The following is a 19,586-nucleotide window of genomic DNA, read 5'->3' as shown; positions in this document are numbered from 1 at the left end:
ATACAGCGTGTAGCTACCCGGGGTCATCCCAGCGCTGATAGCGGTCAACAGTAGACACCACAGGAATACAAAGGGAAGGAGCCAAGTTTTAAGCAATTTCCGAAAGGCCAAATAACTGGACTCCTTACGTAAGCGGAGAGGAAGAATATTCCAAATCCTGGCGGCATTATAGGAAAATAGGCGGCCACCACTTCTGGCCTTATTGATCCTGGGAACAACGGCAAGATGCAAGTCGTCTGAATGCAGATGTCTATTCGCCAGGTAAGGCCGGGCAATAGAACGGTTGATAGATGGTCCCTTCCCTGCTAGCGTCTTGTGGACGATACACATGGCCTTAAAGTTAACTCTCTCCTGAATGGGGAGCCAGTGAAGAGATTTCAGGGCTGGTTTTGCAGATTGACGGTTCGGGTCCCAAGAAGTATCCTCGCTGCGCAGTTTTTTACCGTCTGGAGTTTTGAGATGGTCGCCCGAGGGGCTCCTAAATAAAGAGCATTCCCGTAGTCCAGGCGTGAAAGAATGAGCGCCTGGACCACTAGCCTTCTTGCCTGGAAGGGAAGAAGTGGGAGCACTTTTTGGAGCATCCTTAGCTGGAAGCCGCAACATTCCGCGACTGAACCTTGAAGCTGAGATCTTGTACAAGCAAAATGCCTAGACTTTTCATTTGGGTCTTAGGGGCAGGAACGGATCCCAGACAGGCGGGCAACGTTACTTCTGCTTTGAAAAGGGAGGAATTCCCTAGGATCATCATCTCGGTATTTTCTCCATTCAATTTCAAATATGAATGGTTCATCCACTTGGATACCTCTTCTAAATAGGGACGAAGGCTGAGAGAGGAATTATCAGAATGGTTTAGTGCTACGACAAGTTGAGTGTCATCAGCGTAGGTCACTATATGAACTCCAAAACATCACACGGTGCAAATCCCCCTGACGCCCCTCCTGTCAACAGAGTTCTCGGTCAGTCTTGGATTAATGTATGTAAATACCATACTGTGTAAAATTACTGTGATGCAGGAGTATTTTGTACACGATTGTAGTCATGCGATGTACATTCATGGTTTTCTATCTGTATGTGAAATGTTGTTATACTTGAATAAAGATTAAAAATAAAAAATAAATAAAAAGCTTACTTTATTTTGGAGAATACCATGTTCTTTCTGCGTTTCCTAGGAGGACAGACTCTGTGTTAGACTGCTGCTTTATTAATAGTTAGACATTCTTTGACTTTCTAACTTTCAGTCTATATGATTTATACTCCGTTCTTTCCTTGGGCTTTCTTCAGAGTCAAACCTTATGTTTATACCTCTTGCAGAATTATACTTTGACTATTTTAATCGAGTGGATTCCAAATTGACAAATTACTTTTTGCTTTATGGAATGACCATATTTTTTAATAAACCTACAAGGTTTTATCCTTGAATGCTTATTAGCTTTGGGCTAAGTTTTATGAGGACTCACAAATTGTTACAAAGACTCAGACAGTCCAGATCTTGCTTATAGAACCCTCTTAATAAGTTAAATAGAGTATCACCAATTTTGTAGCACACACAGAGAATGATTGAGGATTCATGAGAATGCGAGTGCTGTATTTTCAATGAGGAAAAATAACATTGTTGAGGATAGAGCACATTTAATCTTTGTGGATGGCTGACAGACTAGAACAACAAATCCATGTATTACATATCTTGGTAATAACAATCTCTTCTCTGTATGAGAAACTGAGCAATATGAAGGTTAAAACTAGCAATGGTTCCTAGCAGAAACTTCGACCTAACCCTCATGACATGTACAGCGATCATATACAATGTACTCCGTATAAAAATAACATTCTGTTAAAGAAAGTATGAAAGTAAAAGTATTCTTGTGATTCTTTGGAGTTTAAAGTATGCTGACTAATCCAAGGCTTAACTAATGTCTCGGCCTAGTGTATACCTTAATATTAGAAACAGTACTACCCATATAAATGCTTACCTTCTTTAAGGGCTATAGAATCAGGATTTTTCTATAATTTGCTACAATTCTGCCCAACTATACATCTTAAGCAAGTGGATTTTAGTGTTACACTTACTGATTCAGAAATAATGAAGACTTCCCCTCCAAAAGTTAATCACTATAAATTAACAAAACCATAAAAACTTGGAGTGTATTCTACATAAAATGTTCAAAGGAAATAGGGTATTTCAGATTTGGCTATCAACATGTGAATATGCCCAACTTGTAATTACGAGGTCTGCAGCAGATCCACATTTCATATTCTTTGCCCACAAGCATAGAATAGGAAACACCTATTGAAATGTCTACGGGATAAAGGGCCCAGAGAGAAGAAAACGTGGGAACCAGGAATGTGAGATTTGGTGAGTAAACACAGATTTTCACTGTGGTTCCCTATTCCCAAATTTAAAAAAATGGAATGGACATTTAATAGCACACCTCAGTAATTATTGTAACCTGTGGTATCAGTAGTAAATACTAAATTACTGATGCACTGTTCCAGCACCTCAATTAGCATATGATTAGAGAACAATCTGGATACAAAACAATCTTGTGAGCAACTGAGGAGCTAAGGGGGGGGCATTAATAAAACAGGCAGATGGATGTAGACTCTTGCATAAGAGTAGGGACATTGAAGTGAAGAGATTTCTATGGTGAGCAGTCCCCAGAGGCTTTTTTAAAGCTCCACTGAACACTGTATTCTCAATACAGAATTTCTGATTAAGGTGGGCTTGTTCCAAGTAGTACAATATCCATCTGCAACAATGAGTTTGGTATGCAGATGTGAGGCATTGTAAATGATGTAAACTCACTTTAAGCCAATCCTTGTTTATACTGGGACTCGGCAAAGACTGTTCAATCCTCTTTGCACCAGTTACGATTCAGCAACTGGAGAAAGGCTTTTAAGGGGCACTGATGCTCTGGACAATCTAGTTAGGCTAACATTGCTTCCATTAATATGTATTGGGCCATTGCCAAGGAAACCTACCTAAGTTCTTATTTGGGAATAGTTTTTCAGAAGTAGAACTAAGCAATATGCAGATTAAGGAATTTTGGAAAAGTGGGGTTGCAGCATAGTTGCACATTCCAAAGTAATCTCCAGAATGGGATCAGTTGGGCATTCTCTTTGGTATACAGCAGGAATAATTATGTCTGGAGGGATTTAGAAGTCTTCAAGGAAGTTTTAGGCCCATGTTAGGAAATGCATCAGAGACTCTGGCAAAAGCCACTCTCTAAGAGGGCATTATGGGCTGGTGCCTTAATACACCCCTAGGGCACGGATTTTTGTTTTTTTTTGTGGCGAAACACTTTCAGAAGGTAGGGAGGACCCCTTCTGAACATCAGGTGCATTCATTATGCACATTCCTTGCCTAGTCAGGACACACACGTTATGGTGTCAAACTTGATCCCTGATTGCTTTCCACGATTATACAAGAGTGTTTGTTTAGAAATGTCACATTTCGCGAAAAAATAGGAAACACACTAGACTAAATGTTTGATTGTAAGGTTTTATGGTCCATGCTCAAACATCATGTGGCTAATGTTCATGTTTTCCTTAAGAGTTTCCTATATTTCGTTCACATTGTAAAAATAACTGCTGCTTTTTTGAGAAAGTGCATACAATACTGGCTAGTCATGCAATGTTTTCCTTAAGAATAACTTCTAAAACAAAAAACCTGAATAATAAATTGAAAATCACTTTCCAAGTGCTACAGTACTAATACCCCTTTGATTTCAGTTTGCTCATTTTCTTTCATAAGGATAAAAAACGTTCTTGGAGAAAATGCGCACAATAACCCAGGTTAGAGGTTGCCTTGTACTAGTTTTGTAGCGTCCTTTATGGCACAGTTCAGCCGCTGTTGACGTTATCTCCATTGGTTACAGATCCAATATAAATTTACTGACTTCGGACAAATAGACTGGCTTTAAATAATCCTGCAGTTCACTCTTGCTGACCCAAACAAAGTTTTCTTTTTGCACCGTAGTTGCCAAATCTCCATTCTGTAGGTATGCTTTGAAGAAGAACACTTTGGCACCAATGCTGTCCTCTGTTCGGGCTGCCTTGGGGAATTTGTACTTGTAGAAGCCACAAGGTGCATTCCCTAGAAATCGCACTCGAAAGTTGCCACCTGTGCAATTCAAATAAATAACAATTATGAGAAATTCATGAAGAATACTGGCACATTACAACCACATTATGCGTTATACCTTCTTTCACACCGTCCAAGATATAAACTCCCACTAGAAAACCGTGACACAGGGACTGATCTTAAAAAAATACTCATACAACCATCTTACTTCAACAGGAGTACCATATGCCGGGTTGAAAAAACATTACAACAAACAAATGATGGACGGAATGCTGACAATGCAGACATTCTCCCCCAGTCAAGAGATCTGGGTTAAATCCATCGTTCTTTTGCCCACTACGCCACCCCAGTTCAGACATGGCCATATGCAAATCAGTCTTGACCCTGTGCCTCATGGGAACAGTCCAGCCCGAACTGCCAAGCCATGTCTTCCCTGGACCGGAATCAAGCATCCTAGGACCGGTTTCTGGCTATCAGCCGTCATCAGCCAGGATAGCTTGACTCCAGTGGCGTAGTGAGTAAGGGTCCCACGTCTGGGAATACCCATCCCACTTAGGGCGAAAAGCGTTACAACAAACAAATGATGGACGGAATGCTGACAATGCAGACATTCTCCCCCAGTCAAGAGATCTGGGTTAAATCCATCGTTCTTTTGCCCACTACGCCACCCCAGTTCAGACATGGCCATATGCAAATCAGTCTTGACCCTGTGCCTCATGGGAACAGTCCAGCCCGAACTGCCAAGCCATGTCTTCCCTGGACCGGAATCAAGCATCCTAGGACCGGTTTCTGGCTATCAGCCGTCATCAGCCAGGATAGCTTGACTCCAGTGGCGTAGTGAGTAAGGGTCCCACGTCTGGGAATACCCATCCCACTTAGGGCGAAAAGCGTTACAACAAACAAATGATGGACGGAATGCTGACAATGCAGACATTCTCCCCCAGTCAAGAGATCTGGGTTAAATCCATCGTTCTTTTGCCCACTACGCCACCCCAGTTCAGACATGGCCATATGCAAATCAGTCTTGACCCTGTGCCTCATGGGAACAGTCCAGCCCGAACTGCCAAGCCATGTCTTCCCTGGACCGGAATCAAGCATCCTAGGACCGGTTTCTGGCTATCAGCCGTCATCAGCCAGGATAGCTTGACTCCAGTGGCGTAGTGAGTAAGGGTCCCACGTCTGGGAATACCCATCCCACTTAGGGCGAAAAGCGTTACAACAAACAAATGATGGACGGAATGCTGACAATGCAGACATTCTCCCCCAGTCAAGAGATCTGGGTTAAATCCATCGTTCTTTTGCCCACTACGCCACCCCAGTTCAGACATGGCCATATGCAAATCAGTCTTGACCCTGTGCCTCATGGGAACAGTCCAGCCCGAACTGCCAAGCCATGTCTTCCCTGGACCGGAATCAAGCATCCTAGGACCGGTTTCTGGCTATCAGCCGTCATCAGCCAGGATAGCTTGACTCCAGTGGCGTAGTGAGTAAGGGTCCCACGTCTGGGAATACCCATCCCACTTAGGGCGAAAAGCGTTACAACAAACAAATGATGGACGGAATGCTGACAATGCAGACATTCTCCCCCAGTCAAGAGATCTGGGTTAAATCCATCGTTCTTTTGCCCACTACGCCACCCCAGTTCAGACATGGCCATATGCAAATCAGTCTTGACCCTGTGCCTCATGGGAACAGTCCAGCCCGAACTGCCAAGCCATGTCTTCCCTGGACCGGAATCAAGCATCCTAGGACCGGTTTCTGGCTATCAGCCGTCATCAGCCAGGATAGCTTGACTCCAGTGGCGTAGTGAGTAAGGGTCCCACGTCTGGGAATACCCATCCCACTTAGGGCGAAAAGCGTTACAACAAACAAATGATGGACGGAATGCTGACAATGCAGACATTCTCCCCCAGTCAAGAGATCTGGGTTAAATCCATCGTTCTTTTGCCCACTACGCCACCCCAGTTCAGACATGGCCATATGCAAATCAGTCTTGACCCTGTGCCTCATGGGAACAGTCCAGCCCGAACTGCCAAGCCATGTCTTCCCTGGACCGGAATCAAGCATCCTAGGACCGGTTTCTGGCTATCAGCCGTCATCAGCCAGGATAGCTTGACTCCAGTGGCGTAGTGAGTAAGGGTCCCACGTCTGGGAATACCCATCCCACTTAGGGCGAAAAGCGTTACAACAAACAAATGATGGACGGAATGCTGACAATGCAGACATTCTCCCCCAGTCAAGAGATCTGGGTTAAATCCATCGTTCTTTTGCCCACTACGCCACCCCAGTTCAGACATGGCCATATGCAAATCAGTCTTGACCCTGTGCCTCATGGGAACAGTCCAGCCCGAACTGCCAAGCCATGTCTTCCCTGGACCGGAATCAAGCATCCTAGGACCGGTTTCTGGCTATCAGCCGTCATCAGCCAGGATAGCTTGACTCCAGTGGCGTAGTGAGTAAGGGTCCCACGTCTGGGAATACCCATCCCACTTAGGGCGAAAAGCGTTACAACAAACAAATGATGGACGGAATGCTGACAATGCAGACATTCTCCCCCAGTCAAGAGATCTGGGTTAAATCCATCGTTCTTTTGCCCACTACGCCACCCCAGTTCAGACATGGCCATATGCAAATCAGTCTTGACCCTGTGCCTCATGGGAACAGTCCAGCCCGAACTGCCAAGCCATGTCTTCCCTGGACCGGAATCAAGCATCCTAGGACCGGTTTCTGGCTATCAGCCGTCATCAGCCAGGATAGCTTGACTCCAGTGGCGTAGTGAGTAAGGGTCCCACGTCTGGGAATACCCATCCCACTTAGGGCGAAAAGCGTTACAACAAACAAATGATGGACGGAATGCTGACAATGCAGACATTCTGGACTGGGGGAGAATGTATGCATTGTCAGCATTCCGTCCATCATTTGTTTGTTGTAACGCTTTTCGCCCTAAGTGGGATGGGTATTCCCAGACGTGGGACCCGTGCTCACTACGCCACTGGAGTCAAGCTATCCTGGCTGATGACGGCTGATAGCCAGAAACCGGTCCTAGGATGCTTGATTCCGGTCCAGGGAAGACATGGCTTGGCAGTTCGGGCTGGACTGTTCCCATGAGGCACAGGGTCAAGACTGATTTGCATATGGCCATGTCTAAACTGGGGTGGTGTAGTGGGCAAAAGAACGATGGATTTAACCCAGATCTCTTGACTGGGGGAGAATGTATGCATTGTCAGCATTCCGTCCATCATTTGTTTGTTGTAACGCTTTTCGCCCTAAGTGGGATGGGTATTCCCAGACGTGGGACCCGTGCTCACTACGCCACTGGAGTCAAGCTATCCTGGCTGATGACGGCTGATAGCCAGAAACCGGTCCTAGGATGCTTGATTCCGGTCCAGGGAAGACATGGCTTGGCAGTTCGGGCTGGACTGTTCCCATGAGGCACAGGGTCAAGACTGATTTGCATATGGCCATGTCTAAACTGGGGTGGTGTAGTGGGCAAAAGAACGATGGATTTAACCCAGATCTCTTGACTGGGGGAGAATGTATGCATTGTCAGCATTCCGTCCATCATTTGTTTGTTGTAACGCTTTTCGCCCTAAGTGGGATGGGTATTCCCAGACGTGGGACCCGTGCTCACTACGCCACTGGAGTCAAGCTATCCTGGCTGATGACGGCTGATAGCCAGAAACCGGTCCTAGGATGCTTGATTCCGGTCCAGGGAAGACATGGCTTGGCAGTTCGGGCTGGACTGTTCCCATGAGGCACAGGGTCAAGACTGATTTGCATATGGCCATGTCTAAACTGGGGTGGTGTAGTGGGCAAAAGAACGATGGATTTAACCCAGATCTCTTGACTGGGGGAGAATGTATGCATTGTCAGCATTCCGTCCATCATTTGTTTGTTGTAACGCTTTTCGCCCTAAGTGGGATGGGTATTCCCAGACGTGGGACCCGTGCTCACTACGCCACTGGAGTCAAGCTATCCTGGCTGATGACGGCTGATAGCCAGAAACCGGTCCTAGGATGCTTGATTCCGGTCCAGGGAAGACATGGCTTGGCAGTTCGGGCTGGACTGTTCCCATGAGGCACAGGGTCAAGACTGATTTGCATATGGCCATGTCTAAACTGGGGTGGTGTAGTGGGCAAAAGAACGATGGATTTAACCCAGATCTCTTGACTGGGGGAGAATGTATGCATTGTCAGCATTCCGTCCATCATTTGTTTGTTGTAACGCTTTTCGCCCTAAGTGGGATGGGTATTCCCAGACGTGGGACCCGTGCTCACTACGCCACTGGAGTCAAGCTATCCTGGCTGATGACGGCTGATAGCCAGAAACCGGTCCTAGGATGCTTGATTCCGGTCCAGGGAAGACATGGCTTGGCAGTTCGGGCTGGACTGTTCCCATGAGGCACAGGGTCAAGACTGATTTGCATATGGCCATGTCTAAACTGGGGTGGTGTAGTGGGCAAAAGAACGATGGATTTAACCCAGATCTCTTGACTGGGGGAGAATGTATGCATTGTCAGCATTCCGTCCATCATTTGTTTGTTGTAACGCTTTTCGCCCTAAGTGGGATGGGTATTCCCAGACGTGGGACCCGTGCTCACTACGCCACTGGAGTCAAGCTATCCTGGCTGATGACGGCTGATAGCCAGAAACCGGTCCTAGGATGCTTGATTCCGGTCCAGGGAAGACATGGCTTGGCAGTTCGGGCTGGACTGTTCCCATGAGGCACAGGGTCAAGACTGATTTGCATATGGCCATGTCTAAACTGGGGTGGTGTAGTGGGCAAAAGAACGATGGATTTAACCCAGATCTCTTGACTGGGGGAGAATGTATGCATTGTCAGCATTCCGTCCATCATTTGTTTGTTGTAACGCTTTTCGCCCTAAGTGGGATGGGTATTCCCAGACGTGGGACCCGTGCTCACTACGCCACTGGAGTCAAGCTATCCTGGCTGATGACGGCTGATAGCCAGAAACCGGTCCTAGGATGCTTGATTCCGGTCCAGGGAAGACATGGCTTGGCAGTTCGGGCTGGACTGTTCCCATGAGGCACAGGGTCAAGACTGATTTGCATATGGCCATGTCTAAACTGGGGTGGTGTAGTGGGCAAAAGAACGATGGATTTAACCCAGATCTCTTGACTGGGGGAGAATGTATGCATTGTCAGCATTCCGTCCATCATTTGTTTGTTGTAACGGGTTGAAAAAACAGGCATGGGTGTGTGCTTGTTTCACTAATCCTATTAGAAAGAATTGTGCACTGTCTCAAGCATGCAATGTTTGGAATCACTAAATTTGAGATTTTTTTCTGTTTTGCAGTTGAAGAATATTTTTGCTCAACATGTTTCTTTTTCCTTCCCCACTCAAATGAAAAGCAGCATAGATGTTCCTTATCAGAGGCACGTGCCCTAGGATGTTTCAATCATGTGGCTATTGAATTTTCAAGTTTATAAATATTAACTACATTACGCCCATAGTGCTTGTTCACTTCATTTCAACTGTCACACGAGACTCACTCTTCCAGAATGCATGAGTGAAAAGTAGGTAAATGAACACTTGCGTATTGTGCAGAGCCGGATTGGCCGTAGCAGGTTTCAGGCATTTCAAAGCAAACACAAGGAGATGATGGATGGAGTGCTTAAACTTTTCAAACACTCACCCCCAGTCACAGATATGGGTTGAATCATCATCATTCTTTAGCTTATTTCGAAACCTCAATTCAGACCCAGCTATATGCAAATCAGTCTTGACCCTGTGCCTCAAGGGAACAGTCCAGGCCGAACTGCATTTCCCCAGGAGGCTGAAAGTGTGGAGCAGGTTTTATTACTGGGAGGAGGTTTTGCTGGGGCGCTGCAAAATCAGCCCCCAGTAACAAAAGCTGCAGGGCTTAACACTTGCACCCCACCCTCCAGGGGTCTGGTTCAACAAAATTGCCAAGGCTGCTTTGGGTTCACAGTCCGGCCCTGGGGTTGGGTACGTTTCGCAAACAGGTGCCACTTGCAAACTATATCACGTGTACTGACGTCTGCACTTTCATCTTATGAATCAGACTTAAGTTGCACTAATTTTAGTTACACTTTCTTTCTAGTGACAGTGGAGTTGTGTGGCTCACTGGTTAGAGGCAGCAGACCTGGAAGCAGAGGACGGACCGGGACCAGGGTTCAATTCCCGACGCGGCAGGGTCGTGGACCAGGGCCAGGAGACTCGATAATTCCCGCCTCGGTGCCTACTCTAACCAGGGATCACACTCGGCAACTCTGGGCATTAGCTTGCCTCATCTCCACAACGGCCCCCCACATTCGCCGGGGATGCCTGGTTTCACCTTGGAGATACCCAGGAGGGACCATCTCACAGGGATAGCCAGGACGGGTTCCCCAGCGGTCTACAGCGCCACAACGCCTCAGGGCAGCAGTGCGCTTTACAAGACACATACATTTACATTTACAGTCAGACACACCCCATAATAATCACTTTGCAAATCAGGCACTTTATGTTCAAGTAAAGTATGAAGGCAAATAGAAAAGATATTGGATTTAAATGGATTACAATACTCAATACCCAATTAATTCCGTCACCATAAAAAATAATAGCTACGAGGAAGATATTTTCATATCTTGCTATTATGGCTAATGGGTGTAAAACTAGGAAGAACAAGTAAACACTGGTTTGTTAAAGGAACTTGCCATTATATTAACATTTTGCATGCAATAACGTTATTGTTATCACCCCCAAAAACAGTCATAATGAATTTAAAAATGAGAAAAAGGGTCGAGCAAGAAACAAACAGTAATGAAGCCTTACATCTGTACTCATACCAAAATGGAGGAGCGTCCAGACGGTCAACCATCAAAAAGAGAATATAACCAATGCCATACTACACAAATAATAAATGTGATAGCTAATTTCATTAATCTGAAACCCATGTCAGAATGGTTGTCTTTTGTACAAGCGTCTTTCAACAGCATGCTTTAGAATACATAGAATTTCCATGGCCACACAAACGCTGCGGATGTAGAAATTATTTTCTGAGGTCTGCTGGGGAAGAACAACTCTATTGAACACAACCATGTAAGTCTTTAGAGCTTGCCATCTTTGAAGCTTTGTTATAACACAAGCGTAGTAAGCACTCGGTATCAGACTGAATATGAAAAACCTAGATCTGATGGTCAGAAGCGCCACCATAATACTCGGCAGAAACAATAGGAGATTATTCTGACTCATGCTACAAGTATTCTATGAGACATTTAAAAGTAGGATGACTGCGATTTTTCATGATTTTTAAATATCAGATTACTTAGCACTATGAAATCTTAGAAACATTCTACAGGGAAATGTAACCCTGTGCTCAGTCACATGTCCACTAAGGTTCAATATAAAATAATGTTCCCCAAAAGCATAGGTAAAAAATACAGTTGGAATCGCTATCAAAATGTCCACTGCTGAGGAACCAGCGTTTGCACTAAATGTTCTTTTGTTGATCACGTTATTCAAAAGCTGTGATGCATGTGTAGTAAAAGAAAAACACACTGCTCTCAGTACAATTTCATAAAATACACACAAATAACACCGTCTAAGACTCAGGCTGATGTCATTGATTTGCCACCAAAATGAAGAAACTGGGACAGTATCAGTGGCGGCTGGTGACATTTGAAAGTGGTGTGACGTAAAGGTTTGGGATGAGTGCCCTTTAGTGAACGAGCTCCCTGTGGTGAGCGTTTCGTGGGTGTTCTCCTCACCCCCCGCCTCTGCCCCCGGGAAAATTTAGAAAAAAAAGTGGGCAAGTGATGCATTTTCAAGCAAATTTGAGGAAGGAAGAAAGTTAATAAAAAAGCAATTGTAGTTAGGACATCATTAGGACAGAAAATAATTTAAGGCTGTAACGCGTAACACAGGCTGATACTACTTTGCATAATTTGAAGCCTCTGGTGTCCTTTTAATAAAAATTCTTTTTTTTAAATGTATTCCGAGAGCGTCTATGATCCTATCATAAGGCAGAATACAAAACTCATGTAACTCCAAGTATTACAGAAACACACCAGGTCAGCTATGACTTTATTATAACTGTTGAAACGTTCTTCTGACATCCAACCACCAGCTCACTAAGCCATCATTTCAGTCACCACATTGGCTCAATACCATTTATATGCGTTATGTACCCTGAATGTATTTTTCTTTATAACCAGAGTCTGGAGACCAGACCTAAAAAAATAAAAAATAAATAGACAACAATTCTGATGAAGCAAAGTATTATTTGCGTGATACATTGGTTTGAACACAAGGAAAAAAAAAAAAAAATCTACAAAATGTTGCCATGGTGTGACTTAAAGCACACATAAGCATTTGCACAATGTATTTCGAAGTCTTGTACATGGTGTTCAGGAGTCGTGATAATGTTAAGCGAAGCTGAATCTGTAAGCAAAGCAGTTTCAAAGAAACTAATCCAACATTAGCATGCACGCAAACATGTGTAAAAGGTTACTGTATGAAAGGGAAGGCAGTGTAGTAAATGTGTTCAAATTAAAAGATGGCAACGTGTTTGCATGGGCCTAACTAAGACACATAACACCCACTCCTCTGACAAAGGGACGACCAATAAGCTATCTAAACAATCATTGAAAATTAAATAGGTCTCGCATTTGTTAGAGGTATTGGCATTGTAAAGGGCAATGTTTTTTACTTATGTAATAGGTCTTGCATTTTATCCCACAGTCGATAAGTGAATCCAAGTTATGTGCTTCACAAGACATCTACCGGGCATCCAGTTACAGGGCGCCTGCTGTGTACATGCTGGAGTGGAGTTCACCCACACTGGCTCTGTCACTAGCCACTGACATATTAGAGAAAAATACTGTAACAATACATACCCAGCTTCCTAGGTTTAGATGCAAGCTACTGCGCCCAGAGGCAATATGGTGGGGGGACAAACAAAAGAGTTTTTGTTTAATAAAAAACAAAATCCCCAAAAGCGTCCTTTTACATTATTGTAGCCCCATTTATTACTTAGAGGCTGTGCTAAAAAGCATCTTTTTTCCTCGCTATCCATCTCGAATGCACAACGGCAGGCTCTTTCGTTCCCAGCAGTTGTGTGCTCGCTACAGACAGAAATCAGAAGCTGCATGGAAGCAGTGAGTGTTACTTACCCGGGCACCTGGCAGTAACTTCCCCGAACCAAACAAGCAGCCCCAGAGGCCTGCTGGAACCTCGCCGACCTCCTCTGCTCCTACAGAACATGAGATATTGCACACGTGGAGGCATTTATTGCATACAGCCAGGAAGTGGCATGACGGTGGCTACGGAACACTTCTAGTAAACAACACTAGCACTTCACATAAGCAGCTAGGCACACTGTCACTACCATGGAGGGGCCGTAGTTCGAGAGGGCCAGGGTCTTCACAGTAAAACCGCTTTCTCCATGAAGAAAATCTAAAATTATTTTTAATGCATTGAATATTAGACGAGGGCCTAATTGAATGGTGTTGACCGAGGGCCTTTAAAGCAATTCTCTCCTACTCCAACAAGCATTGGCATAGCCAATAGGTCTCGCCTTTGGGACATTATAAGTGTTTAGCCATGCAACAGTTGATGTTGCACCAAGGATATTGTGCTGCATAATTAAATAATTAAAAGGTCCCAAAAGCGAGACCTATTGGCTAAGCCAATGCTGGTTTTAACATTGCACTGAGTCAGTCTGACCTGAAAAAAAATAGCAAACCTATTTTGACTTTAAATAAAAGAATACTTAAAAAATAAAAAATAAAAGTGAGTTAGAAGCAAGGGAAAAAACGGTGTACGTGGCCAGTGGATGTCCTCGAAAATGGATACAATTATGGACTAAATGGAATGTATACCGTGGGAACATATGTGAGCCCCCACTGGCCCCCTCCCTTGAAGAACAAGTAATGCTTTGCAGTCCCAGAACCGTGACAGCACAATAGTGTGAATACACTGTTACGCAACTGCTATAAATTGGGACCAACACTGTACCTTGCAGGAAGAATATGTACGCTTGTATGCCACTGCCTTTTGTTATTTGTTTATTAAAAAGAATTTCAAAAAAAAAAAGTGAGTTAGAAAAGATGGTCATTCAAAAAGCGCAGTGTGAAACAGACACGGAAAAACAGGCTCTAGAAATAAACCAACTTAACAATGCAGATGGAGTTCTTTAAACTGTGCAGCATTAAAACATTTGTCTTTAATGTACCATTATTTCCAATATAAATAAATAATGAAACACAATTTTTAAAAACGTTGTGTTGTCGTTTGCCAAAGCCGGAGTACGGCACTTCAAAATATGTGATAACGGGTATATTGAAAACTCTACTGGCCCTGGGGCGCTAGATTACCGAGCTGCAGTTAATGGTACTGGAAAGGAAATGTGCGGGTGTCACTCGCCATATAACAAACCAGGTTACGTCAGCGAGAGCATCTGTAGGGCACATTCCTGACCGTGGATTGCGTAGAGGGAATGGGGGATGTGACATACAGCAACGCAGTTCTTCACAAATTATTCAGCGTAAAAATCTCGGACACAGGGAAAACAACTCAACACTCGCCCTGACACATGAACAATTAATAGGATGTCTGAGCTGTGGAAAACCAATGAATTACGTATGTTGTGACCATTTACGAAAAGTCAAAACACAAATAAGCTTGCAGCCGCCTGTCGGCACAGTACTCGCCCCAAATACCCAATTTGTATGTGGCCGAGAAAGGTCGCGTTCCTGCGCTTAAATTACTTAAACCTACTAAAAAAGTCTACCTCAGTGGTTCCCAAACTGGGATCCGGGGACCCCTGGGGGTCCCCGAAGCCTCCGCAGGGGGTCCGCGACTACTTTGAAAATCGAATAATAATAACAGATCGATAAAGTGCAGATTATATATATATTCACTGAAAAAACCATAGGTTTCATACATGTTATAGTTAGCTGTACATTTCACTCGTAAAAAACCAATGAAATTCCCCCGTTATAGTTAGTGCAGGCAACTATAACTCACGCGACCGCAATCCTCTGCTGATGCTAATACTGTATTTAGACACTTATTTGCCCCTGTCTTCTTCCATTAAATTTTAGCTATACATATATTACAAATATTTTTTTTTCATAAAGACACATATGTCATCAGCAGAAGATTGCGGTCGCGTGAGTTATAGTTGCCTGCACTAACTATAACGGGGGAATTTCATTTGTTTTTTACGAGTGAAATGTACAGCTAACTATAACATGTATGAAACCTATGGTTTTTTCAGTGAATTTGCAAGGTTTTTTAAATGCTAATTCCTAACTATAACGTGTGTGAAACCTATGGTTTTTTCAGTGAATTTGTACGGTTTTTTAAATGCTAAGTTACTTTACGCCATTCGTGGCGTGCGCGCCCAGTTAACGCAGTTTGTTCCGTGCGCGCACGGTGCGCTTCGCGCGCCGTGCGCGCACAGTGAGCACGCGGTGCGCTTCGCGCACCGCGCGCCCACTTTACACAGTTAGTGCCGTGCACGCACGGTGGTCACGCGGTGCGCTGCGCGCACCGCGTGCCCACGTTATGCGGGATGGGCCATGTACGCACGATGCGCTTCGCGCACCGTGCGCACATGGGGGACATATTATGCGCATCTTTGTGAAATGTATTTTTTGTTAATTTCATAGTTGTGATAGGCCATGCACAAATGGTGCCCTGCGGGCACCATTTGCACACGGGGTGGGGAGAATGTGGATAATATTTTTTTTTAAAATTTTTTACTGTACGCGTACGGTAAGCGTAATCGGCGAATTTCCGAAAAAAACATTATTTTTTTTTGGGCTTGGGGGTTGTTTGGGGACCCCTATATCAATCCTGGGTGGTTAGGATCTCAAGAAACTGCCTCTTTACACATTTTTGGGCTTCGTTTTTGCTGCCCAACTCAGAGAGCGAGAGAGAAAATGGCGGCCGCCGCTTCCTGGTTTCGACCGAATCGAATGTTTACTAAGATCTAACAGCCAATCAGAATCGCGCTCGCGCACGCCACCGTACGCGTACGGTAAGCGCACCGTAAGCTGGCGCAGATATATATATTGGTTTAAAGGCTATTTTCTCAGAATCAACTGAACAGATTTACACCAAACCTACAAAAGGCACTTCCTTGACCTGAGGACTACCTCTCTGCCAAATTTCAAGTAATTCTGTTCAGCCGTTCGGGCTGTAGCTGTGTCTAAAGGTCCTATGGAAAAATGCATGGGAAAAACGCGTTTTGGGACCCCCCTTTTATCTCAGCCCCCGCTTGACGAATCCCCCCGAGACTTTCAGGGTAGGAGCGGAGCGTAGCGCCCCACCTATTTTGAAAAATTCACGAGGATTCGTCGACCGGCGCCAAAGTTATTCAAAATAGAAAGTTGCGGATTTCCTATGGAAACGTGGTTCTAACTATAACTACCTACTGGCGACCGCCAGTAGGTAATATATATATATATATATATATATATAGGCTAAATGTACATTTGAACATTTTAAAACATACTGTAAATGTGAAGGAATTTGTAACTGGAGGCTAAAAATTAAATTGGTATCCTCAGATTGATTTGCAGGAGCAGTGCAAGTGCATCAAACTGAATATAGTATGGATGATGAGCGGCCCCAATTGAATTTAGAAAAGCTCCAACAATTCTATTAAAATTACATTTTGATTTCCACTTTAATTATATGTTTTCTAATTAAATAACATGTGTTATTTGTGTATTTGTTTGATGAATGCTTTTTTTTTGTATTTTTGTGTATTGTTTAGTGGTTCAAATCATCAACATTGCTTAGGCTGGGGTCCCCGACTTCCAGTAATGACTCGTGGGGAGTCCCCGGGTTCGAATAATGATTCAGTTGGGGTCCCCGGGTTCCAGTAATGATTAAGTGGGGGTCCCCAGAAGTCAAAAGTTTGGGAACCACTGGTCTACCTGGTAGAAACGCTCAAGCGCTGGATTCAGAAGGTTGCCAGAAAGGTTGACTATTAGAAATAACCCTCCTAGGATTAGTGAGCAGTTAATTTTATTAGCTTCATTGCTACGGTAATGTGGGAAATATGTTTTCCCGTCAAGTGTGTAACTGCTTTCAAATGTATTGTGTTTGCCGTACCTGCAGACAAGCACGTTGCCTATCGCAGCGGTGCTGCAGGCGCACCGAAATCCGACGTTTAAATACACAAAAAACAAGATGCAGGTTTATAAGGGTCTTCACCGCACACAGATCGATTCAATGATTTAAAGTAAAGCTTTTGGGTTGCTGCGGGTCTCTGAAAGCCTGGTGCCGCCCGCCGCTGGGCTGATAGCTGCAGTGGTTTCAAAGCTCCCTCCCACAAGGGAAATCGCCAAACGTGCACGCGTTGCCAATGAAAGCAATACAATACGTGCACGTTTTTAGCCTAAAAAGGGAATCTATTTCAAGAGGTCTCCTCCTATGCAGCGCATGCGTGCTGCGTAGGCGAGACCTAAAAAGGACCTGAATTGTCTAAATAGCACCTAGTGAACCACTGGCGTAAAATAAGCCCCAGAGGTGCGGAGGTCCCCGAGCTCCAGGAGGCACCTTCAGCAAAAGTGGTAGATGGTGGGCTGGGCAGGGGGCCCCTTTTCTGTGCACTTTGTAGGGGGGCCCCCATAAGTTTTGTTAAGCCACTGTAGTGAACATAACTACACACCCAGAGCAGATGTATGTCTACTACAGTTTATCTCCGAGAGGGGGCGCTATTGATGGATAACGGATGCTTCTTTTTTTTTTTTTAACCCTTGATATCACTGGGATTTGTTTTATCGACGTCTAATGAATAAAAGGCTGAGTAAAACCACAGGGATTCGAACATGTGACTAATGGTACTGTACTGAGTCACCAGTCTGGGCCATGCTCGCATAGAACATGCACACAGCCGCAAGCAAATACAAGTAGAAGAGCACTCTCCTCAAAGCACATTTTAGCATAACATGCACCCACCAATCACCTTTACCCCAATGCAGCCAAGATTGTGACTAAAACTCTTCCTAGACCACAGCTCCCAGCTATGCCTAACTGTTTGGGCCTATACAAAATACTTCCATTTCCTGAGCCTGGCTTCCCTTGTTTTCCAACATTTAAAAGTGTGTGAAGTTAATTCAGTTTACAACGTTCTATACAAAAAGAAAATATTTTTTGTAAGCAGCCTGGCTGTGGATGCTTTGATCTAAAATGGAGCGTTTATGTATTTAAACCAGTTAATGAAAATAATTCTTGGACCATGCTTAATCACCATGTGAAGGTATATTTAGTTTTTTCCCGGGCTGTACAGACAGTCAAGAAACATCACTACTAGTGCAAACAGTGGGTGAGCCACTTCATGGTTGCAAAGTTCATATCCCTGAATAACCCCTTATTTATCAGCTGATGTACATTTGGGGTGGTCGCAGCCTAGGACACGGTGGTCTGGTAAGGCCTGCTATAATACAAATTACCATTAACCGTGTACGTTCTTTTTTACTGGGTATCTTTGCTCTGATTTCAACAGCTTCATAACGCACAAACACTTAAGGGAAACGCATTAAAAACACACGCACGGCTGAACAATGTAATAGAGCAGAGCCCAAGACCAACTCCTAAGTCTGTTTATTTTGCTTATTAGTGAGTGGATTGTTCATCAAGTGCAGGACGAATCTAAATGTGTTAAGACACGCAGGGTGTGTTACCAAGCAGGCGGCAGTGCTGTTCCACCTCCCTCAAACAAAGTGATGGTAAGTGGGAGCATTCAAGAGCAGGAGGGGCGGGGGACTTCTATTTCCTCGGGAACAGAGTGGATAATGTATTGCTTGATGAGCAGACCTTCAAGCAACAAGGTCAATGGCAAGAACCCACGTAGGGCTCTCTGCAAGCTAAATATGTAAAAAGGCATCGGTTATTCACAGGTTCTAGAAACGGTAAAAGAGCTGTATGTAAGAAAAAAAAAAACATGTTCGGATTAATGTGACTGTATTGCACTGTAAGAGTTTTGTAGCAGGCACATAAACCCAGGGAGCAATCTCACAAGCTGCTGGTAACAGTACTTGGATTCCCCTGATCTGAGCGCTATACGTTGGAGGACAGAATGAATTACCATGTGACTCTACCCGTCACGTGGGGTGATGGAGGGTTCTCAGTACTCCAGGGGTACCAGTTTAAAGTCTGACTAAACGATACTCGATTTGGGCCCCTATGGACATCGTCCTTACCAGTATAAGTAACAGACTTCTCCATAGGCACACAAAGAGTGCAGTCACAAACTTGTTGAAGAGTAAGTAAGGCACAGCTTCTGCGTGTAACAATTAAGCTGCTAAGAAAGAGGTGTTGGGAAGACGGCGGTGCTAAACAGTGGACATTTGTATACGAGGTTGTTTACCAAGTAAAAATATTTACAAAATGTGCGCCAGCTGGCACAGATAACCAAGCTTTAACAGGACCTAATGCATTCCAAGACAGAATTACAACTTCAGAACACACATGTAAGTCCGTCTGGTTGTATGCAGTGCGGAGGGAAGAGAGAGAAGGGGCC

At 44.4% G+C, this 19,586-nt stretch overlaps 1 protein-coding gene across 1 annotated transcript in view; it reads right to left on the bottom strand.

Annotated features, from left to right (window-relative positions):
- Window positions 1-1,612: 1,612 nt before the first annotated feature.
- Window positions 1,613-19,586, bottom strand: part of MRPL46 (mitochondrial ribosomal protein L46) — an 85,812-nt gene continuing 67,838 nt past the window's right edge. The window contains exon 4 of the mRNA XM_085644468.1: window positions 1,613-4,120. Coding sequence (XP_085500594.1) covers window positions 3,870-4,120 — 251 coding nt within the window. The 3' untranslated portion in view covers window positions 1,613-3,869. The remainder of the gene's footprint in view (window positions 4,121-19,586) is intronic.

This window comes from Triturus cristatus, chromosome 3_1 (assembly GCF_964204655.1).
Source record: "Triturus cristatus chromosome 3_1, aTriCri1.1, whole genome shotgun sequence".
Lineage (NCBI taxonomy): Eukaryota > Metazoa > Chordata > Amphibia > Caudata > Salamandridae > Triturus > Triturus cristatus.
The sequence above is the reverse complement of the archived record's forward strand: the minus strand, read 5'-3'. Positions and strand labels throughout refer to the sequence as shown.